This window comes from Chionomys nivalis, chromosome 5 (assembly GCF_950005125.1).
Source record: "Chionomys nivalis chromosome 5, mChiNiv1.1, whole genome shotgun sequence".
NCBI classification, from domain to species: Eukaryota; Metazoa; Chordata; class Mammalia; order Rodentia; family Cricetidae; genus Chionomys; species Chionomys nivalis.
In genome coordinates this window covers 83,176,603-83,200,446 of record NC_080090.1, presented here as the reverse complement: position 1 = coordinate 83,200,446, position 23,844 = coordinate 83,176,603, and the positions used below count along the sequence as shown (strand labels likewise).

At 50.4% G+C, this 23,844-nt stretch overlaps 1 protein-coding gene across 1 annotated transcript in view; it reads right to left on the bottom strand.

Moving 5' to 3' along the window:
- Window positions 1–764: 764 nt before the first annotated feature.
- Pkp1 (plakophilin 1) overlaps window positions 765–23,844 on the bottom strand; it is a 42,221-nt gene continuing 19,141 nt past the window's right edge. Inside the window, exons 3-14 of the mRNA XM_057770567.1 lie at window positions 14,916–15,310; window positions 12,424–12,568; window positions 10,554–10,761; window positions 9,603–9,780; window positions 8,178–8,292; window positions 6,401–6,556; window positions 5,677–5,853; window positions 4,411–4,564; window positions 3,911–4,097; window positions 3,360–3,444; window positions 1,877–1,983; window positions 765–784 (exon numbers count right to left, since the gene is read on the bottom strand). Coding sequence (XP_057626550.1) covers window positions 1,909–1,983; window positions 3,360–3,444; window positions 3,911–4,097; window positions 4,411–4,564; window positions 5,677–5,853; window positions 6,401–6,556; window positions 8,178–8,292; window positions 9,603–9,780; window positions 10,554–10,761; window positions 12,424–12,568; window positions 14,916–15,310 — 1,875 coding nt within the window. The 3' untranslated portion in view covers window positions 765–784; window positions 1,877–1,908. The remainder of the gene's footprint in view (window positions 785–1,876; window positions 1,984–3,359; window positions 3,445–3,910; window positions 4,098–4,410; window positions 4,565–5,676; window positions 5,854–6,400; window positions 6,557–8,177; window positions 8,293–9,602; window positions 9,781–10,553; window positions 10,762–12,423; window positions 12,569–14,915; window positions 15,311–23,844) is intronic.

The window sequence follows — 23,844 nt, the reverse complement described above, 5'->3', positions numbered from 1 at the left end:
ACTCTTTGACTTCAGGCACTTTCTTGCTTTCTTTCTCCCAAAATAGCTGCCTATAGCTTTTCTGAAATCAGGGGCTCTGCTGGCTAAAGTTTTCATGTGGGTACAGAATCCCAAAGAATGGTGAGCCTGTCTCTCTGTTCCTAGTCGCTAGCTAAGCACGTGACACCATCCTGCATCTTCTGAAGCTCCCTTCTGCCTCTTAAGAGGGAACATTAGCCTCAGCCTTGGCTACTGTCCCTTCTCCTGCTATCTGGGCAGTGGCAGAGAAAGGCTGCTGAACTCTCTGTGGCTTGACTGGCAAGTGCCCCTGTCTGGACACACTGTATTTCCAGGTAGCCAAAAACACTCATGGCTCCTGTCTATGGGGGAGACATGGAGAGTCCTTTGTGCTGTCTGTGAACTGCAAAGAATCAGCATACCTAGCCTGTTGCAGTTGTTGGTTATGTTGTTAGGCATTCACACGCATACACATACACATGCACACACACACATGCACGTACATACTTACATTATACACATTATATATATACTGTTTCTCAGAGAAGAAGAAAGTATTGACATCAGATATAAGCCCCTTTAACTCAATAAAGTCCCCCCACCCAACCTCCCAAACCCTCTTGCCTCCCAGTTCCCCTAAGGAAAAAAAAAGAATCAGAAATTATTTCCATCATCCACAGTTTTCAGGTTGCTCTTGGTTGCATCTGAACGTCTCCAAATACTGCACCGGATGAAGCAGGTAACCCATCCTTAAGGCCTGAGGTCTTCCGAGCTGGGTTGTGTCTTCCTAGAAAGAGAAACTATCAAGTTATGGTATACTGAAAGGTGGGCCTTGGTAGTGTATGCCTCCAGTACCAAGTTTTTGGTTAAGACAGCAGGATCACATGTTTAAGGTCAGTCTTGGCTACAGAGCAAGTCCAAGGCTAGCCTGGGAGAGTTAGGAAGACTCTATCTCAAGATAAAATATGTAAAATATAAAACATAAGAGTTGCAGCTAGAAGCCAGTGGTAGAGTATTTGCCTGGAATATGTGAGACCCTAGATTAAATCCCCCAAAACCACGACGTGCAGGGTTACACAATGTGCAGGGTTACATGTAGTGAGACATTGTCACACCAGATTGTCGGACCCATGTAATACACAGCTTCTCCCTCACATCTTCCAAAAGGTGTCTGCTTCAATGCTTAGCTGTGGCTCTTGATTTATCTGTATGAGAAATCCCTTCAGATACCTATCTAAAATTACATTTTCTGCACCCCACTTAGGGGCTACTTACAGGCTATCAAGTCAGAATTGACAAGATGGAAGGCCAGAACGTGAGTAGCAAGAATTCCAGTTGATTCCAGAGAATGTTCAGCTTGCAAATCCTTGACAGAGTATTGGATTTGAGTTTCCAGTCTCTAGAACCATCAACTGGAAACAAAGCTTGTTCACACCAAGCGTGTGCAGAATGAGAACGGGCTTTAAGAAGGATGGAGGGGCTTGAGGGATGGCACAGTGCTTTTTCACAAGCCTAGGGTTTGATTCCCAGCACCCCTGTGGTTCACAGCTGTTCGTAACTCTAGTTCCAGAGGATGTATGCCTTGGATACCTGGCACACATATGGTGCACAGACATACTGGTGGGCAAGATACTCATACACAGAAAAAAAATAATAGAAAAATTTATAAAAAGGATGGAAAGTAAGCTATAGCTGACCTAACCCAAAATGACACCGTGTGACTTCACTATTACATAACCCGCCTGTGAGTGGCTCCACCCGGGCTGTGCACTGGGTGACCTGCACCATTATACTCAGTAGTCCCACACAGACCTCTGGCCCTTCCAGTGTTAATAAAACATTGCACGTCCCTAATGTGGTTGGGCAGTCTGATTCTCACCTGCAAGGTGAACTTGCTTGGATAGTCTCTTCTTAGAACCGGGAGGTGAAGTTTCTGAGGCTGTTGGCCCCAGCTATGGTTCCCAACATGTTCCTATCGAAACCTTGCTGCAAGAGGAGAAACAAACACATGATCCATCGTGGGACAGAAGTCTGGGACTTGATGCCTGGTCAGGAGCCACTTTTCTGGGTTTATCTAGACTCTGAAACACGCCAGTGTGCTCTGACCACGATGTTCACAGGCCTGGGCTACAAGGGGCTTGATTGTGATGTTCGTAACGCCACGAACATCAGTGTGTTAGTGAACTGCATTTGGAATTCCTCTTGCACATTTGAGTTTTCTAATTGAGTTTACAGAAATCAAGCAAGGAAAGAGAGTTCTTAATTTGAGAAAGGGTCTGACATAGCGCTCTCTACATAGCCAAGGGTCCTGGCTAGTTGTACGCCAACTTGATACAAGCTGGAGTTACCTGAAGGGAGGGAATATTAATTGAGAAAATGCCTGCATAAGATCCAGCTGTAAGGCATTTTTTTAAATTAGTCATCAATCGGGGAGGGCCCAGTCCATTATGGGTGTGGCCATTCCTGGGCTGGTGGTTCTGGGTTTTAAAAGAAAGCAGGCTGAGCAAGTCATGGGAAACAAGCCAGTAAGCAGCATCCCTCCATGGCCTCTGCATCAGCTGTGCCTCCAGGTTCCTGCCCTGTGTGAGATTCCCCTCCAACTTGTTTTTTGGACATGGTATTTCATCACAGCAGTAGAAACCCTAAGGCACCAATGATGGCTTTGAATCCCTTATTACCTCCCAAGAGCGAGGATTACAGCTGTGTGCCACCGCAGCTGGCATTGCTAGGTCTCAGACAGTGAGGACAGGCCTAGTAGCTCTCCAGTGCCAAAGGCACAAGTGCAAACCCTTGAGCTGAAACTAAAGGGGTCCTGTTGCTGAACCCTGAACCTCTCTAGGACATGCTATGTTCCCAAATGGCTGGTGTGTCCTTTGTCCAACCTTCTTGCTGCCTTGATCTAAGCCAGCAGTTCTCAACTTTCCTCATGCTGCAACCCTTTGAGACATTTCCTCATGGTGTGGTGACCCCCAACAATAAATTTATTTTCATTGCTACTTCATAACCATAATTTTGCTGCTGCTGTGAATCATAATGTAAATATCTGCTATGCAGGATGACCTTAGGTGACCCCTGTGAAAGGGTCGTTTGACCCCCCAAAGGGGTCACAACCCACAATTTGAGAACCACTGCTCTAAGTGTTCTTACGCAGGGTTTCTCTCCCATCTCCTCCACCCCCCAGCTGCACGGCAGATCTTCTGGTCAGAGGCCCCTGCTCACACTGATGGCTACCCACATCTGCTCTGACTCACCCCCTGAATCAGCCTCACCTTTAGGGAGTGCACGAATCTTTCCCTCCCTTCCCAGTACAGAGCAGATGTGGGAGGGGCCTAGGCAGGAGGGCCCCTGGTAGATGCTCTTACCTGCCTGAGGACACCTTGCAGCTCCTTGCTGGCCCACATGTCAGACAGGAGTAGCCGGGCAGCCTCTGCAGCCTTGGGTGAGGCACTGTGCAGGTGGGAAGTGGGTTTGTGAGGTGAGAATACCTATGACATAGGAACACCCCTTTCCTTGCCCACTCCCTCTTTAGGGTCCAGAGATGTCGGGGTACCCCGAGTGCATGAAAGAAGAACCCTAATGGGGGTAGTGAGCCTGAGCTCATGCCCCGGCCCATCTGGAGGCACCCTAGTGGTTAGTTCCCTAGCCCCGAATGAAGAGAGCCCTAGGAAGTAGAAAAAAGTTCTCATAAAATCAGTCCTACTATTCTATGTCTCCTGAACCCTGGACAGCCTGGCATCCCACACGTCCCCCAGCTAAGAAGTGTGCTGCTCTATTCCCTCTATGCATTCCTAGGGCCTGGAGTCTGAGCCACATCCCCTCGGCACTCAGCTTCTAGAACTTCTTCCTCATTCCGTCCGCTGCCTCCCTGGGTGCTACAGGGTGGGGAGGGGAAGTGCGCCCCTTCTCTGCCCACCTGTTGCGACACAGGTTGAAGACATTGTTGATCATGCTGCTGGAGAAGTACTGCTTGGCCATCTGCGGCTGTGAGGTCATCAGGTTCCTCACGGTGTAGCAAGCCGAGGACAAGATGTCTTCAGAGTTGCTGGTATTGCCAGTGTGGCTGGTGAGGAGTCTGGTTACCTCTGGAAACACCTGGTTTCCTAGAGATAAGGGAGTTGAGAAATGGGGTCAGGATTGCCATGGAATAGTGGAGAGATTCTTTTGGGGGCCTCAGTAGCCATTGCCCTCTTCCAGACGGCAAGCAAGGTGGCTCCTCAAAAACCCGTAGGACCCAAGGATTTCTGGCGACTCGTCGATCAAGTGACAATTCCCTCCTCCTCCCACACCTCTCTTGGGCCAAACTCTCCTCAGAATACACATACTATGGAACAGTTTGAGAATGACCTTCTAGAAGGCTCTAGAAAACACAGGCCTGTGTGTCCTATGAGGAAGGACGAGGGGACAGCATCTTACCCATCATTCTGTGCAGCACAGGGTGGCGGGACATGTTGCTCAGCAGAGAGGCCCCGGACCGCACCACATCTGAATTGCCAGATTGCAGGAGCCGGGCGATTTGTGGCAAGCCCTTTTCCTTTAGCCCAATCAACTGGCTCATACCACTGGACATCTACGAGAGAAGACCCAGGGAGGAGCTAGCCTGTGGCCTCTGGGCACCACGGTTAGGAGAGAGGCAGATAACCCCAAACAAGAAAACCTGAGCATTTTCTCTTTCGTCTTAAAGTTGGGAGGAGACAAAATTGCTCCTATGAGTGACTATGGAACAGCCAGGCTCCACCTTCCCCTGACTGGTCCCCGTGCCTAGTCAATCTGAAGCTCCGGTGAGTAGGCAGGGAAGTGTCATTTCTCTCACTCGTGGTGACCCAGGATTGGTGTCTAGACTGGCAGTGCCCATCCTTACTCACTGTCTCACTCCTCTGTCTCAGACACCTTGTTCTTTCATGTATCTGTTTGCATGAGACCACACCACCAAGGGCATGTGACAATTATGGAAAGCCCACCTCCTTTCAAACTCCCCAACCTCTACAAAATCCAGTCCACACTAACTGAGGGCTTGCCCGACACCAAGCTGTCTCAGTAGGGGTCTGGGTCACCATGGAGATAGAACTGGGATCCCTTGCAAGTAATCCAGCTTATCTGGGTTGCAAACCAACATCCTGGTGTGAACCTAATCCAGGTCAGTTTGGTGTCATTGAGAAGCCCAGCTTCCTCCTCTAAGAACCAGAGAAGTTATCTTGACCCTCAGGATGCCTATGTCTACTGTTCCCCAAGTCTCTTTTGTCCCAAGTGCATCTGGAGAACAAAAGCTGGCCTTCCACCAATATCCAATGGCTTTACCCTACACCACCTTGACCTTAAACCCCAAAGCTGATTTTGTCACAGCTTTCTCCAGATCTGCCCATGTCTCAAACTCTGTCTGCCAGTTCATCAGACAGGGATTTCTCTTGCTAAACACACTCCTCATCCCTAACCCCCACTGTATATGGAGCCCAAGTAGTCAGCGCCACAGGACAAGAGATTATAGTGTGGCATTTCCCAGGAGTTCTCGGAGGGCAGAGGTGTGTCTGCCCCATCACTGCTCTGGTAACCAGCCCAAGGCCCAACATGCTCACATCTGCAGCTCAAAGCTTACATGGAGCCAGATGTGTCTGAGAGACTCAGGCAGGGAAAGGACAGACTGGTGGAAAGAACAGGGAATAATAGGAGAGTGAGCGTCCTCACCAGCCCCTTGCTGGCCGTCAGGTTCTGCAGGGCCCCAGCACAGGCCTCCAGGGTTGCATCCTTCTTGCTCTTGCCCATGAGGTTCAGGTAGGTGCGGATGGCATCTGAGTGGTACAGCCAGCTGCTGCCCTTGGGGTTGCTCTCCTCCTCGGGAAGGGGGCAGTCGTAGTTATTGTTCTGAAGACGGACAACAGGTTAGTGAGGGGTCTGGTGAGGTAACGTACCCCAGCAGGGAGCCTCTCCCCCAGTTTCAGGTTGTGGGTTCTGTGGGGAAGGATGGGAGAAGACTGCTCCCTGCACCCTTTCTTCTGAGCATTCCAGAACCCTCCAAAAATGAGGGGTTCTCTAGATGGTCTCTGGGCAGCATCACAGGAAGTGTGCTCCCTAGCTTCATTCCTGAGCCTCCAAGTGTGTAAGTCCACACTAGGTTTGGCAGCAAGGTGCTGAGAATTTTAGTTACTTTGGGATCTCCAGGCTGGTCTGGAGCCCAGCTTCTATGTCCTGACTGTCATCTAAACATCTTTCTTAAGAGATTTAGGAGATAGTGGGAACCCTTGCCTAAGATGGAAAGAGTTCCATTGTTTCCTAAGTGCTCAGCAGTCAGGGGAAGACAAGGATGATTTCCCCATTACATAAGAAGAGGAATGGAGGCCTGCAGAATGGGGGAGGTAGACCTGGTAGGTGCTGGGGGATGGGCCCTGGCTCTGCAGTGGTCACGGCTCACCATCATCTTGTCTCCCCTGTTGCTGAAGCAGCCGGTGGAGGACTTCTCGGTGTAGGTGTTGCGAGCGTTGTACTCCAGTTGGCGGTAGCGGGTGGGCACCTCGGCGTCCAGGCGGTAGGAGAGGTTATGCAGGATACACATGCAGTTCTCCACAGACTAGGGGCAAGCAGAGAGCGCCTGAGTCCTGTCCAGTCCTGACAGACTGCTGGGGCTGCCATCCACCCCGAGTATTCATAGTGAGCTGCTCCAATGTCAGTCCGGAAGGATCTCTCAGGCACACCCTGGGGACTAGCCACGATTCCCCCTCTGTTACTTCCTGTGTACGATAACTCATCTTTGTGGGCCTCAGTTTCCTCAGATGTAAAATGGGCTGTTCTCACCTCACTTGTCCAGTGGGGGAGATTATGCACTAGGTCCCCAGTTCTACACCCACAGTACGAGCCAAACACAAATTGAAATTATTTTGAAAAATATAAGGGATTCCTGAGTCCAGATTTCTTTTTTGGTATTTTAATAACTATTCATTTGACATTTATATTTTATTAGGGCTCATAGATAATATATGGATGATTTAAAGTGTACAAAGGAGTGTGTATAGGTTACATTTAGATACCACTCATTTTATAGGAGGGCTTGAGACTGTGGTTTTGGATGTGAATGGGGATTTGGACCAATGTCTGTGGTTACTGGGGGATGATGGCACAGGAAGAATACCAACCGTGGGACCTTGCAAATAGTACACACAGCAGGCAGGGTGACCATTTCTGTGGCTACAGACCACATGTGGGCCAGAAGGCAAAAAGCATCTCCGTCCTAAAGCAACTTCCTTCAGAAGCAGTCCCAGATCCTTCTGATTTTGAAAGCATCTAGTCACCACTGTCTTTCCTGTCCCCTCTTCCCGTGGTCACCTCTCAGTCCCCAACACCAAAGATGCTACCTGTATAGCAACAATGAGACCTGGGACTCGGGATTTCACAGAGGTCCCAGTGCACAGGTGCATTGTCTTTTGGTGAGCCTCCAGGCTAAGGGCTTAGAGTGGCAGTTTTACCCTCTAGACAGGGCTTGGTCCCTGTTGGGGTCAGGGTGAATCTGACTTCTATTGGTTAGGGTTGTCCAGGCATAGGAGAGATACACAGAACAGGAGAAAGGGGATAAAGGCATTTTGTCCTGTAGCTTAATGACAAGGTTGTTCTCAGAGGCCTTGTTACCCCTTCCAGCGAATGAAGCAAGAGATAGCACTTTCCCTTCATTGACCTTCCCGGTGACCTGGGTGTGGGGACTAGACCTCACTAGACCTCAGTGCCCTGAGTCACCGTCCGGCTATTGTGGGGGACCTTAACCCCCAGTTTATCTTTTCTCCAAGACCCGTTCTTTCAATTTGTGCATGCTGCTGCATCCAGAAGTCTAGAGAAGGCAGGAGAGGGGATTGCCAGTGGCTTTTCTGGAGTTACTGGAAGGGGTTACATCTTGGAAAGGACACAGGGTTCCTGGGAACACATTCATGGGCTCAGCACCACATTAACAGTGTGGCCCCCGAGCTCAAGCAGGGAACACCTGCAAGCCCTAGATGTCCCCTCCACTGCTCCTGCCTCTGCTCCTGTCACTGAGAGAGATTACAGAAGCATCCGGAAAGTATAACCCTGACTCGTGGGTTCTCAGAGAGAGAAATGTCAGGACCAGGAGAGTTCCTGGCAAGTGTGTGTTCCTGGGCTTTGCAGTTATGGGCAGAGACGTTGGGGCTGGAGATAGTGGTGTCACCAGGGGCCTGCACCCTCACCTTGTCATCACAGCGGCTGGCAGCCACACAGTTCTGGACATAGGCCATGAGGGAGTCAATGAGCCCAGAGTAGTTCCGCATGGTCTGGCGGCCAGCATCAGCAGAGCTCAGGTTCCTGCAGGAGAGGACCAGGGAGGAGGAGGAGGATGCAGGAGGGGTGATGAGGAGGCAGGGCAGGAGGGGCAAAGTGCCACGGGGACACATGGGGAAGAACAGCAGACACAGGGCATAATTTGGAAGTTGTGGCAGGAAGAAGACGGAAGAGAAAGGGAGAGAGAGAAATGAGGGAAAAGGAGAGAAGGAAAAGAAATGATTTAGCCATATCTGCCTGCTCCTGGCTGACGGGGGGTCTCCTCTGAACTCAGTTTTCATTGTTTCTGTCATTTAGTCCCTTGACACAAGGCTCTCCTTGGCTCCACTACATGTGACAGCCCCGCTCCTACCCTCTAGTGGTCACTTGACGGACAGGCATTGGAAACTTCAGCATTCTGTCTTTGCCGGAGCAAAGCAAAGCTGAGGGGATGCTGGACCACAACTAGCAGGAGTGCAGGTGGGAGGCTAACCTGGGATTCAGATGTAACTACCTCTTCCAAAGGTTGTGCTCATTCCCAAGCCCTGTGGGTCCTCCTGCCCTAGGCAGTGTGTATGGTGCATGCATAGGATGTGTGTGTGTGTGTATATTGTCACATCCAGGAGCCATGTAGCCCCATAAAGTCCTTAATTGCGCTGGCTTTTCATCTACCCAGACTCTTTGCCCTTTGGAAGCTGTGGCTGGAGGCTGGCTGGCTGGGAGAAGAGCAAGCTGAGACACAGAAGCATATATCAACTTCACCTCTATTCTGGCAGTTCTTTGTGAGGTTCTGAGGGTCAAGCTCCATTATAGCAAAATGAGATCCTAGAAGGGAACTCATTCCATGCCAGCACTCACCGGTAGCACATCCAGATCCCACCAGGGCTTTGCCACACCCTGCTGTGGAACTCAAACAACTTTGGGCAAGGCAGTACCATCTCCATGCCAATGAACATGGCAAATGGTTTCAGCATTTGGGCAGGAGGTGACTCATAAAGCAGCCAGTCAGCAGACTTTTGTATAAAAGAATGCTCTTCAAGATAGTACAAGAAATACCCCCCCCCGCCCCCTTGAAGGTGAAGGGGATGATTTAGTTGAATGAGTTTGGATATTCAAATGCAGGGTTTTTTTACTCTTAGATTTCCAATGATGTCCTCTAGATCCTCCCAGGAGGTTGCATGGCATAGCCAGACTCAGAGACATTGGAAATACCTGGCCCTTTGTCCTGGAGCCAGGCCACAAAAAACAGGGCCAAGATGAGCGCTATGTTCTCTACTCTGGCTGAATGTTGGCTGAAACGGAGGCTGACTGTGGAAGGGCCTGAGCAGAAAGACCTATGTGCCGTCTTCTCGTACCTCAAGCAGCCCGTGGCGTTGAAGAAGACCTCGGGGTCCACCACGTCCCGGGACATGTTGCTGTTGCCATCACACCAGCCGGAGAACGGAATGATGACTCGGTCAGTCAGAACAGGGAGGGCATCGGCCACCAGCTCCTCCTTCAGCTCGTCAGTGGAGGACAGGTTCCAGAGTAGTCCTGGACACAGACATGATAAGCACAACATGGCAGGCTCCGAAAACCTAGGGACTAAAGGTGCCGCCCCTAGCATGGGCTCTAGCCAATGGCTCCCTTCCAGGTAGGCGTGGCCCATCAGACCATTGTCTAACTCTCTCTGATCCTATTCTCAGTGTCCCTGTAAACTGCATGTTCTTTGGGGTCTGAGACAATCTCAGAGCAGGAAAGATTCCTAAAATACAGCTGGTTGATCAGTGGTTTTAACCATATGTTTTGGAACTTAGAACTGTTTTTACAGTCTTTGTTTTCCACCTGAAACAATATATGGGAAGTATCAGCCATGGAGGTTGGCCTAGAAGCTCTTATCAATTGTTAATCTGAACGCTCTTGTCTTTCCAGTCCAACTCAAGGTCTTCACGGTGACTTTGCTGTCCTGTTCCTCATCTTAAATGTTCCATGTGTGTCGTGAATTCAGGGTAAGGGCGTCCTTCCAGATCCACTAATCCTTGCCCTAGGCTATGCTCCCCTCCCATCCCACACGTTTCTGTGCCTACTACATACGGTTCCTTCCCTTGTACCCCAGTCTCGAAGATGCCCTCTGAAGAGTGTACAGCATCTCAGGCCATCATCTGGATGCCACTGTTCCAGCTGGAGCCAGTGCCATTGAGCTCCTGAACTGTAGCTCAGTGAAACCTACACAGCTGTGCCTTGGCCTAGCCTAAAAGGGACTGGTCAGAGACACACCCTGCCACCTTGCCCAGTCCCCTCCCTGGCTTCCTACTGCAACAGCCTACCAGTCAGCTGTTTCTGGATCTCCGTGCTCCCGCTTCTCCTCAGGAGGTTGACAGCCTCACGGATCCCATTCTGCCTTCTGGTCTCCAGCTTGTTGTTGGCGCTCCTGAACACCAGGTTGCGCAGGGCCCCAGCAGCAGCCTGCTGGACGTTCTGATTGGGGCTGCGGAGGAGGTCTACCAACTTGCTGATGCCCCCCAGCTGAAAGACCTGCCAAGAAAGTTGCCCACATTGCTTGTTCAAAGGAAAGGAGGCTGAGACAGTTATTCTCTACTCAAAGTAGCTGTTTCTCAGGACAAAAAAAAACAGTTCAGAAGCACACAAGTCCACCACAACACATAAGCAATAATGAGTTAATGGCAACTGACCCAGACAAGAAAGCCAAAGACCCGAATTCAGAGCTAGCTCCTCATATCCTACTCAGGGCCCTTAGCAAGGTCTCTCCTCTGTCTGGAGCCTTGTGTTTCCTCTTCTGGAGCATGCTAAAGACCAGCTGAGAAGCTGTACCACCATACTTCAGAATCCCAAGGCAAAGCAGACATGCTGAAGGTGCCACGAAGGTCTCCTATGGTCGAAATTTTGATGAAATCTACCCTGGACTTCTAGGAAGCCATTTGTGGCACATAGAGCTGTATACTGTGTCATACAGGTATTTTCCTAGCCGGCCAACAGCCAAGCGTGGGAGGCATTAATGAACCCTGTTTTCACTGAGGGAAAGAGTTGGGAGGGAGAGAGTCTTATACTTAAGTGGAATCTGAGGAAGGGGATTTCTGTGAAACTCATGGCTGTCATCGAGCCACGGGCCTCTTCCATGGCTGTTGTAGAACACAAGCCTCCTAGTGTAGCAGCCATTATTATCTTCATCACAGCAGCTGCAATGGCTTCTCAGAGACCGTCAAGATGGTGTTTGCTGAGAGCTGAGTGCATGCCGCTAATCCTGATGATCTGAGCTCAATCTCCAAGACTCACCCAGTAGGAGAGACTGAATCCTGAGTTGTCCTCTGATCACTGCATAGATACACATTCATGGGCATGCACACACACATGCACACACAAGCACACACACACACACACACAGAGTAAAAAGATTGGGCCTGTTACCAGGAGAGGATGGAGAGAATCATTAGATCTTCACCTGAGATTCAAGCCACTCTTCTCACGTTTCCCTCCCAGAAATATGTAATTCTACCCAAGCTGTATAAGGTCCTGTGGTCTCAGGTCTTGGAGGTGATTGAGTATGTAGAATATAAAAGATTAGATGAAGCCGGGCGGTGGTGGCGCACGCCTTTAATCCCAGCACTTGGGAGGCAGAGGTAGGCGGATCTCTGTGAGTTCGAGACCAGCCTGGTCTACAAGAGCTAGTTCCAGGACAGGCTCCAAAGCCACAGAGAAACCCTATCTCGAAAAACCAAAAAAAAAAAAAAAAAAAAAAAAAAAAAAAAAAAAAAAAAAAGATTAGATGAAGAGTAGGGGGCACTCCATCTAAACATCTGTGCTTGGATGAGACTTGCTTTGGGGTGACTTATGTTCTTGCAAGTGCCTCATTACCCATGCTTTCTAAATAAACCCAATAAATTCCTTGACATGCCAGGTTGTGTCTTGGTGGGATCACTACTCTGGTCTGTTGTTGGTACATTGTCTTGGGTGAATAACTGTTCATCTATATCTCCCTAGGAAAGGTTCACATAGCAATGACCAGTGGGGGAAAGGCAACTGTCTAAGGACCACTCAGGTTAGGATGCAGCTCTGATCCTGCAGGGAATACTCCTCCTCCTGGTATCTGGGTGCCTTGGAAAGGAACCAACTACAACTGCTTCCACTCATCTGCAAATCCGGGGTCAGGCTGACACACTCAGGTGTATGGCAAGTTACCTGTTGCTTGGCAGATTCGTCCTGGAAGCAGGTATGCTGGATATAATAGGCCCCGATGGCCTGGTACTTCTCATCCTGGGAGCTCAGGTATTGCACAGCCTTGGGGATGGTCAGCCCACTGCACTCAATGTCTTCGCTGCAGATTCTGGAAGAATTGGGTGTAGTGCATTACAGAGTGAGCTTGGAGCCCTGCCAAGCAGGCTCTATATTCTTTCTTATACACCCAACCGCCACAGCCTCTTCCGCCTCCAGGAAACAGAACAAGGCAGCAGGCTCTCTTGGAGAACGTCTTGTGAACAGCTTCCTATGAGGAAGGAAAAAGGCTGTGCTCTGGGTTCCCCTCTGCCAATGTGTTTGTGCCTCATCCCGGGAAAGTGAAAGTGAATGGCTTGTCTTTTCCCTCTCTCCTTCTGCCCCCTGTCCTCCCAAGTCCAGTTAGCTTCTTACACAAGCACGCGCGCACACACACACACACACACACACACACACAAATTCTTACCATCACCATACTCGTCTGGGTTAAGGTCACTTTTGTGGGGCTAGTGTCTAGAGAACAGCTCTACCCAACATATTACAGCCTTTAGCTAGGTCCTGAAATCCTGTCCACTAGATGGTTCTCCAGCTCAGAAGCTACCCACAGCTTCTCCATACAGCAGGTTCAATTTCAAACTGCTTAGACACTGAAGGGCATGCCTTAGATTGAACCACAGCAAATGGCTATTAGTTCACTGTTTCAACTGAATGTTTGGCTCCACTGCAACCTCTGGCATGTTCCCTCGCCTCTGGCAAGAGTCCGTTGGTTGTAGCAAGACATCCGCGGTTCCAGGCACGAAAGCCTAGCCTAGGCCTGCTGGAGTCTCCCTTCCAAGAAGCCTTTCCAAGGAAGGGAATCCTCGTCTGGAAACTCCTACAGCTCCCATGGTATGCAGCCACAGGCAGTCTTTCCATCCAAGTGTGTCTTGCTTCTGAACAGAGAAATAAGGTCCCAGAGGGCAGAGACAGACCCGCTGTGGTACCCAGCCCCACAGATGTCCTCAGCATCTTCAGTGGGAACCCTCTCTTCATTTGTATAGCACTGATATTTCTCACCATAGTTGGTGCTCAATAAATAGCCACAGTTATAGCTAAGGCAATCCAACTTCATTTCTGAAATCCATCATCCGAAGGGCAGAGTTCTCCAGCTCTGGGCTAGTTACACACCCGCCCTCCATTGAGAAGGCCTCACCTCCCCTTTATCAGTCAACTGTCCCTTCTACACGGCTTGTCACTCAACCCTAGACCTCCAGCTGGGGTCATATGGTGCCATGATTAGTCTCCAGAAGAGAAGCATTTCTGAGTCCTCTCACAAGTTATCCTAAATACCCCTTACATATTTCAAACAGGAGAGGTCCACTTGAAACGGATCCCAATTTCATTCAGAACAGTGTGGGACTGGGAGGAAAGAGCACAGCGCACAGAACCAGCTGTGTGACCTTGGACAAGCGCTGCCATCTGTCAGCTTTGTTTAGTCTTCCCTACGGTCTGCCTGGAAAGGGGCTGAACAGGAAGAAGGCAAAGCTCCTTGGTCACTAAGACTGTGTCACCATGGCTGTGCCTCCTGGGATCACCGCAGAGCTGGCATGGAGTAGGTGCTCCCTAAATATTTGCCAAATGAGTAGCTGTCATGAGGAGATAAGGTTCATGAAGGTTCATGGTGTTCTAAGCCTTAAAGGCAGGTTCAGTGTTACTGTAGCCCCAAAGTGCCCTCTGCTTATGTCTCTATAGGACAGCTCATCAGGTCTGCTTCAGTGTGTGTGTGTGTGTGTGTGTGTGAGAGAGAGAGAGAGAGAGAGAGAGAGAGAGAGAGACAGAGACAGAGAGAGAGAGAGACAGAGAGAGTCTATTACCTAGAAGGCTTGTTGGAACACAAATTGCAAGGATTTCCAGGTGTCTGTAGGATTGTGTAGGACTGTGTGAGGTCCAGGAATGAATATTTTTTAGATGTTATTTTATATGTAACTGGGTATTCTGCCTGCATGAATGCCTAACTGGAGGGCAGAAAAGGGTGTTGTCTCTTCTGGAACTGGAGTCACAGATGGTTGTAAGCCACATGTGGGTGCTGGGAATCAAACTTGGGTCCTCTGGAAGAGCAGCCAGTGCTCTTGACTGCTAAGCCACCTCTCCATCCCTGAGAACAAGTATTCCCGGGTGCTGCTGATGTCGCTGATAACAGAGACATGGTGTGGCTGCCATCAGCCTGTTAATCTCTCCTTTGCCCTTCCTCTGTTCACAGCTGGGGATCCTTAAGACCTGTGTATGCAATGGCTGGGTTCTGGGGCCTTTTCACTCTGAGGACTCCCTAGTCAGTGGCCCATCAGAGATTTCTCAAGGTGGCAACACTGAAGTCAGAACACAGGCGGAGCCTCTCCTTACTTCCCTGGGAGTCCCTGGCAGAGTGGGCCCGGCTAGCAGACTGCCTCCCACCGGCTCCACCACAGCCCCGCAGCACTCACTTGGAACTGGCCCTTGAGTGGCCAAAGGACAGGTCCTTGTTGCAGGAGATAGGCGGCACATACACTGGGTCCTGCTTGGAGGTGCAGGAGGGCGGTCGCACGGGACACTTCTTGACGGCCTTCTGACCGCTGCAGGTGCTGTAAAAGCTGTAGCGGTTCTGGGTGGTCTTGTGGCCCTTGCTGCCCAGCGTGCCCTTGCGCAGCGTGCCCCTCGGGTCACAGTAGAGGTCGGGCTCACTGCGGCTCGCCTTGATTTTTTGCATGAAGCAGATGTCGCTGCCAGCGCCTGTGGTGGCACAGCTTCCGCGGGGATAGTTCCGGCTCCAGTTCTCCATCTGGCTATAGGAGCTGAAGCGCCTGTTGTCAGACTCCCGCTTGAGGGTCCCATTGTAGATCTAGACAGGAAAGGCGTGAGCTGTTTAGTCAATCGCTTAACTGGGATCCTGGATCTAGCTGTCCACAAAGGCAGCCTTTCCTGCCCTGGTTACAGTGTTCAGAGGATCTGGAAATACTTGCAGAGAAGGACCGAAAGGAACCGTGAGCATTGTTTGCTTACTATATTATTTTTCCAAGGGCAGGTTGTGATCCACTGTGGAATATGAGATCATATTAGCAGCTATGTCCACCCTTATTAAAAGTATTGAATAAAGAAATGTATTGAAAAATACACACACAATACGGAGTGTAACACAGTAAAGACATAACCTGTTTTGCGCTACAGTGAGTAGATTCTGAATTGCAATGAAAAATGTACTTCTTTTTTTAAAATTAAAAGGATAGTTTATTTTGTGTACATGAGTATTCTGTCTGAATGTATGTCTACATATCACATGAATGTCTAGTGCCCGAGAAGGTACCAGAAGAGGGTGTCAGATTCCTTGGAACTCTGGTTACAGATGGTTGAGAGCCACCATGTGGTGGCTGAGGATTGAACCCAGGTCCTCTAGAAGAGACACCAGTGCTTTAACTGCTGAGCCGTCTCTCCAGTGCCCAAATTTACCTCTTATTGTGGAAAAGTGTGAAAGGAAGATGTTCTATACCACTGATCCGGCCACGTGCAGAAAGGCTAGGATGGGGTCTGCAAGCCAGGGAGGAGGGGGTCTTTCAGTTGTCACTGGGGACCTTTGGGTCATCCCCAACAGCAGTGGCTTCTGACACAGCCAGCCCTGCCTCAGCATTTGCGCACGTTTGGAAATGTCAGCTGCTAGGGAGCCGCTGTGCAACACAGAGATAGCTCAGGGCCACAGGCTGGGGCACAGGGAGACCTCTGGGCTGTGCTGTCAGGTGGGCTGGGAAAGAAGCAGGACAGAAGCGCATCCAAAGGGGAACACGCACCACGAACAAGGTGTTCCTAAGGGTCTTGTAAGCCAAGTGGGAATTTACTTCTCTGGGAGGAGCCTGCAAAGCCAGAGACTTAGTGAGAATCAGCTGTGGTACTGAACTCTCCACAGAAGACTTTCCCAGACCCAAAAGCTGGCAGGTTTGGCCTGCTGGAACTTGTTCTCAGACTACAGGATCAACACTGAGCCTGATAAAACCTCTCTATACAGGTGCTGACTTGGGACTCACCTTTGCTGGGATGAGCGAGGGCCAAGTCCAGCCCAGAGACTGCCCACCCAACCCTAAGCAAGGGATGGGGTAGAGAAAGTGAGAGAAGAGAAATGGTTGCAAACTGTGTGTCTGCAGGGGAGGCTGTTTGGCGACCAGCAATTCCCCTCTACACTGGATCTGACCACACAGACTAAGGAGGACCCGTTGTTCCAGTTCCCTGAAAGAATTGGTGTAAACCTACCAGCTGGAAGTGGTATCCAAAACCCAGAAGCCACAGGCTGTTAACCTTGGTGGTAGCAGGTACTCTCCCTTCGCCATGCCAAGCAGGCACAATTTTCTGCCCCCAACTGGGTCAAACCACCCTGCCACACACACAGTGAGCTCCATGTGACACAAACAATGGCAAGGCAGAGGTGAGAGGAGCTGGGAGTTCTCTTGCCGTTTGGAGGTGAACCAGACAATTAGACACAAAATGTAAAGAGGCCTCCACTGCCTCAGGCAGTGGCCACATTCTGCCTTCTCCTGGGGAAGGAGGGCAGCAGATGGCGCTTTGGAGGGAAAGCCGAACCAAACACTCCCCAGGGCAGGCTGGGCTTAAGAGGGAAAGGCAACAAGGAGCTCCCTTGTTCTCAGTAAGTGACACACCTGGACGTCATCTCAGACACCTGATGAGGAGTGCAGATGCCCTCCTGGCCCAAACCCAGCAAAGACGCCATCCTGCTGATTAAGCCTGAGAGACGTTCTGGTCTCAGCAACCTGTGCTGGGAAAGGGAGCAGCAGGCGGCCCTGGCAAGTCTCGGCGAGGTGGGCTGCCCCCAGGGAATGGGTGAGGACGCCCCTGTGAGATTGCAGTACCAGCTCCCCCCACATCAGCCACACCCCAGTAATGTCATCCATTCCTGGGAGCCCCACCCCAGCTTTTAAAGTCACAGTGCTGGATTGTAAGAGTATGACAGCTAGAGGTGGCTGTCCCGTCTCCGTTGCCTTTTGTGGTCACGTTTGACAAGCAGCAGATAAACTCTCCAAGGCTCAGATAACGCATTCTGTCTCTAGGCCTCCTGCACAGGTAGCCCATGCCCCTGCTGTAGCTGCAGCCTGCTAAGGCTGCATTGGCAGTGGCATCTCGGGACTCCAAAGAGTTTCCTCAAGCGGGTGCAGGTTAGGACTCAGGCCTGAGAAGAAGATGTGGCAGCCAGGAGCGCAGGCTGGAGTCAGACAGTCTTGGCTATGTCAGCTGCCTCCTTGGGTTAACCTGAGGCAAGAGACTTAAACTGTGTGTCTGAGTTTCTCCAGCTGTATGTCCGAGATCCTAATTGTTCATGACATAGAGCGTCATTAGAATCATTAGGCTAATGTTCATGAATTAGAACTGGACATGACATGAGTACTTGGACGTCTGCGTCCATCTGACTCTCACGCTGGTTGCCTTTACTCCCATGATCCTTCTGCCTCTCCCTCCCTAATGCTGAGATTACAAGCATATGCCATCAGGCCAATCTTTCTACATGGGTACTGGGGATCCAAAAGCAGGTCCTCATACTGGCATGGCAATAAATCTACCGACTGAGCTGATTCCCCAGTCCCCTCTGCTTCCCTCCCCATCTGAATGTTTTAAGACAAAGCCTCTTACTGAAGCCAGAGCTCATGGATTCAGTTAGTCTAGCGAGCCAATGAACTTCAGTGGTCCGTTCCCCCGGCACTGGGAATAGATTACAGATGTTATAGTTACAGATGTGAACTGCCATGCCTGACCTTGAAGTGGGTGCTAGGATCCAAACTCAGGTTCTCATGCTTGTGTAGCAGCCGCTTTACCATTGAGCCATCTTCGGCCCCTGACTGAGGGTTTTCAATAATTCACACCATTTCTAAAGAAGTTTCTAGATATTCCATAAGGGGGTGACACCCAGGATTCAGAGCCCCACGCCGCGCTCATTCCATAGCACAGAACAGGTCTAAGTATGTTTGGGAAAAATAGAGGTACCCATTCTGCTCAGATGGTACATGCTGAGTGAAGCAGGCTTTCTGCCAAGATGGTGCAGTCCTTCCATGGGTGCTCTTGGCATCTGTGGCAGGACACTTCTCCATTGTCTGGATGCCCAGGTATCACAGGATATGTGGTAGCCCTGCCCCCAGGCTCCAAACGAAAGCAGTCCCACTCCCACCCCCATTTCCAAACACGGGCTTCCAAGTCTTAAGCAAACAGCTGCAGCCAGAAGAGAATTCATGGGCACCTGTGCCCACAGCAGGTGGGAGAGTTTTGCTGCCAATGCCTCTCTAGTCACACCCCCACACTCAGATAGGAATCTGCTGGCAGCCTCCTCTTCTTTGAATACAAAGGGGTACACACACACACACACACACACACACACACACGATGTCAGAGGACTATCCCATACTTTCTTGAGAAACTCAAACCTCAGGTGGGACAGACTGTGAGACCATGTAGTCAACAGACCAGGTTAGGCCTGAGTTTGGCTGCATTGAAGCCCAAAGTGTGGACACAGAGACATGCTTCTCCAGTTGGAACACTAGCTGGGCTCTTGGGAGTCAACTGTTGGGACCACATTCCAAGGCTAGCCAGACAAGACTGTGTTGGCCAGAAGCCTCCCTAGCCAGCCTGTGTTCTGCCCTCTCTTCTCCTAACTTTAGTTACTCACCTGTTAAAAAAGAGTGAAGCCAAGCTGCGTGCCTGGAGGCATTTGTTTCCTACATGGTTGTTCCTGCATCTGAGGAAGAAGTGTCTTCATTACGCTAATGAAGCACCCTGTTGTTTAGTGGCCCTGCCTCTAAGGCCATCAGGCCCCTAAATGCCTTCTTCACTTCTCCCCACTTGTCCTGAAGAAGTGTGGTATTTCAACCCACACTCATGGTCCCTGGATCCCTGTTCTTCTTTAAGTTAAGTAGGAAGCTCTCAGGAGCCCACTCCTCACTGTGTAGGCAAGGAACATGAATTCTAGAGTGGGCTGGATCAAAGTAAACCAATGCTTTCCTTAGGCTCTGAAGGCCCGAGGAACCCCTATGTGTCAGCGTTATTGGGGAGGACAGTAAGCAACCATTCGGAGGAGGTGATGCCCACCTGAGCATGCTGTCTGCCTCCTTCTTTGGCATTGCCACCTCTTAGACCGTGGTCCTGTATTTCCTTGGTATATCCCTGGACACCCCCTGACTTATGAATTGTAAGGTAAGTTTCTGATCTACAGGATACCTGACATGCGACCCCCAAAGGGGTCATGACACACAGGTTGAGAATGCTGCTCTGATCCTCACATTTCACCCCATCACTTCCTCCTTCCTCAGACAAAGCTTCCCCTAGCCCCAGCCTTGCTGGAGAACTCACTGTGTCTCTGCCGTTTAGCAGGTAAGCGCATGAACTTGCCTCTGGCCCACCTACCCAGCGGCCTCTTCCTTCCCTAGCACACCCTCTCACATGGTCCCACAACAACAGATACACACTAGCCCCTGTTTCCCCTGCGTTCTGCCCAACTACTTTCGAACCTCATATTTTTCCCAAGCTTCTGCTCGAACCTGTCATCTCCATGAAGGCTTCTCTGCCCCTTCTTGGCCCTGGATGCTCACAGCTGGAATCCTTCAGCTGCACACCTAGTTTCCCCTGGCCTTGTCTGTTCTCTTGTTACTACAGTAGGGTTGTTATTCCAAGCTTTTCAAACCAAAGAGCTCTGCCTAGCAGGGGGCTGGGTTCCCAGCAAGCACTTGTGGAAAAGAGAGTTACTTCTGCTCTGGAGAATTTCTTCTGGGAGTGGACTCTGTGGTTGCTGATGAGCACTACTGGGTTCTCCATGGCCTCCTTGCCCGGGGTCTACCACAGACAAAGTGAGCTGGTGGAAGGTAGAAGGATTCTGAGCAGGGCAAGACAGCCTATCCCAGAAGCACAGCCTGAGCTCACCGCCAGGGGTCCAGGACTTCCTTTACCCTGCCCTGGGACATAGCTGATACCTGGCTGAGCCCAGAAAGTTCTGCCTCAGAGCTGGATAAGCAGACTGAAACTGCCTGCCTCCTTGGAAGCAGTGTATGCGCTAGGCAGGCCAAGATGAAAAGAGTGTCCACGTCCCCAGCTATTAGCCCATTTTGAAACCACGCTTCTGCCAACAAGGTGGGGCTGGCCAAACTGGCTCTGCCACAGGTCACACCCTTCTCTGCCTGGAGAGTCACACACCCAGTGGAGTGTCCAACAGGGCCATGTTCAGCAAGGCAATCTCCCCACACCCTTCTCATGAAAGCAAGCACACATACAATTTCACAGAGTCCTCATCCCTTTTGGACCTGGAAAGAGCTTTTGGGCCTTGGCAGCGCTCCCCCACTCCCCACAAGAACAGCCCCCGAGGTAGTTTATCTAGTAAGTACTACTGCCCACCTGCCTGTGCCCACTGAGGGCCTTCACACAATAATGACAACGGCCCTCTTGCATCTTTTTAGGGTGTGTTCACTCCTGAGTAGCAAAGTACATCTGGTTTACAGGTGACTTGCCCTTCTTTCCTAGTGCTGGTGGACTAGGGCCCTCTACCAAGAAGGCACCCAAGAGGGGCACATAGGACCCGAGGCATGGAGAGTTCTCCTAAAGGCACAGGGTGCGCTTACTTAGCCGTGTGAGTCAGTGAAGAAGCCACTGAGGCCTGAGTCACCAAAGATGCAACTTCATCAGGGAGAGTGCTGGTCCCTGACTCCTCTGGGCACACCTTCCTCTAGAGAAGCACAAGTCCCATCCTAGTCTGGGTTTCTTATTTCCTGGCACACAGTTATGAGAACACCCCACTGGTCAGAATCCCTGATGTCCGTCCAGGCAGAGAGTGGTGTCACTGGGCCTTGAAGGAGGCTGGGGTGGGAGTCCTCAAAGGCAGGGAGGAGACACACCCACAATTCCATTATCAACACCCTGAAACCCACAGTGTCTTGCCAGGGACACCCCAGAAGCATGAGAAATGCCTGTGAACTAAAGGGTAGTGTCTGGTTGACAACCAGTTCTTATTTATTGAGAAGAGGGACAAGAGCAAACTCCGATACAGTCCCATTCCAGGACTCAGATAAGTTTTATTAACTGTTTTGTGTGTGTGTGTGTATGTTTGTGTATGTATGTGTGTTTTTGTATTTGTATGTGTGTGTGTGTTTGAAATAGAGTCTTACACATAGCCGAGTCATAATTACCCTGCCTCAGCCTCCTGAGTATTAAGATTATAAGGATGAGCACGGCATGTGTGTTGTCACCTAAAAAACTTGAAAAAGTAAAAACCAAAGCTTTCATGCCTATCTCGGAAGCATATGTAGACTTTATGAGAAAGCTGGTCAGGAATAGTGCCTCTCATGACCTTTGAAGAATAAAAGCCGTGAACCCTTACCAATCAGTATGAAGAAACATTTGCAACTGGGTGGTGGTGGTGCATACACGCCTTTAATCCCAGCATTCGGGAGGCAGAGGCAGGCGGATCTCTGTGAGTTCGAGGCCAGCCTGGGCTACAAAGCAAGTTCCAGGACAGACTCCAAAGCTACACAGAGACACCCTGTCTCGACAAACCAAATAATAATAATAACTTTCAGATGACTGAAAGCAGATCTCCTAGAGTGTCAAGATGACTGAAGCCCAAGTGTGAGGGTGCTACAGAATCCCACCTAGTAGTCCAGGAGGCTTTCAGGAGGTGACCATCTTTCTGAGAACACCCAGAGCCCTAACGCCCCTGTTACCTAGCCTCTTTGGTTGCAGGCTCCAAGTCTTCCTTAAGGGTGAGAAGCCTGCAGGTGCTCCTCATATACAGTGGGAGGCGTCAAAGTGAGCTGGCACTCTATGCCAGCTGCTCTCAGAACTGCCCACCACTCCAGTAACAGTGCCAGCTGTCCCTGCACCCTGTGCCGGGCTTTATCGCTCGCCCGGCTCCTCTCCTGCCTCCTCACTGCAGACTTAGGGCTGTTTTAGTTCCTGCCCCCACCAGAATGAACAGGGGCACAAGGACATAGGTTTCATATGCATATTTCTTTCTAAAGATGAAAAGAGAATGATCATTAACTGTGTATAGGAGTGTGTGTCTGCGTGTGGGTAGGTGCAGGTTAGTGCGAGCACCTGCCGAGGACAGGTGCCCGGTCCCGTGGAACTAGAGTCACAGAGAGTTATGAGCTGTGTGACATGAGGGTTGGAAGTCAAACTTCAGTGCTCTGGAAGAGGAGCCAGTGCTCTGAACTGCAAAGCCATCTCTCCAGTCCCCATGTTTCCTTCCAGAAGGGAAATCCGAGCAGGGGCTCGACATGTGGCCCTCTCCTGTGCAGGTGGCAGTAGAGCCCTCACGCTTGACTCTCTCCTAAAAACTCAGAGAAGTTGGAGCCTCAGTTATTCTGTATAGAATGTCATGTATAGAATGCAATGTCATGGATTCTAAATTTTGAACTCAGCTGTCCCAGTGATGGGTCAATCCAGGGAGGGAGGAAGGAGGAAGGGGGGCATGGAAATGTGAACTGGTTTCCCTGAAGGATACTTTTAAGTCAAGAAGATCTCTCTAGCCAGTGTCCCCACCCTGTTCTGGAATGTCAGAGGGGAGACCGAGTAGCCCCAGAACCATTGGGAACCATGAGCGCTGAGTGTTATTTCAGTGTTAGAAGAGAGTCAAAGACTTTGTGGAAGATACGGATCCCAGGGAACCTGCTTCCCTGGTCCTAAAGAGCTCCCAAAGATCCGAATCCATTGCTGCTGATTAGATGATCAAGGACTTCATATGAAGACATGTGACCATTCCATATCCACCCCCTACCTCAACGTTTGGGTAGAAAAGTACCTCTTTGGAAGACGAACATGTATATGTGCATAATGTACATGCAAGCAACAACAAAAGCAAAGTGTTTCTATCCTAGGTGGATCTGGTGTCTACCCATGGGCTAACCTGATTCTTAGAGATCCCAGACCTAGGAGCTACTTGCCTCTTTTCTTTTTATGGGTTATGAGAGATTTATATAAATATATATCTTGAATATATTTAAGAAGATAGTAAAGCTTGGGGAAGGGCAAATTCAGTTACAGAAGGATTGCCTACCATGTTCAAGGCCTTGGGTTCGACCTTCAGCACCGTGGGGAGGAGGAAGAAAGGGAAAGAAATAAAGAAGTTAGCTGCTCATTGGTGTCACACAAGTGTGCTGTCCAAAGCCAGGGCTGAAAAGACCCTCTGGCCCAAAGGACACCAGGACAGTGGAGACCTTGTGGCTGCTGTGTTCCATGTGGGAACGCAAGTGCAATGACGGGGAGTAACTGGCTCCCTTGAGCCACATCTTCTCGAGGAGCAATGCTGGGTCAAGTTGTGTGGTGGACACAGGGGTCCATGCTAAGGTTGGTAGTGGAGGCGGACCCTGGAGTCCTTTGAAGTTAGCCAACTGTTGCTGGCCTTCT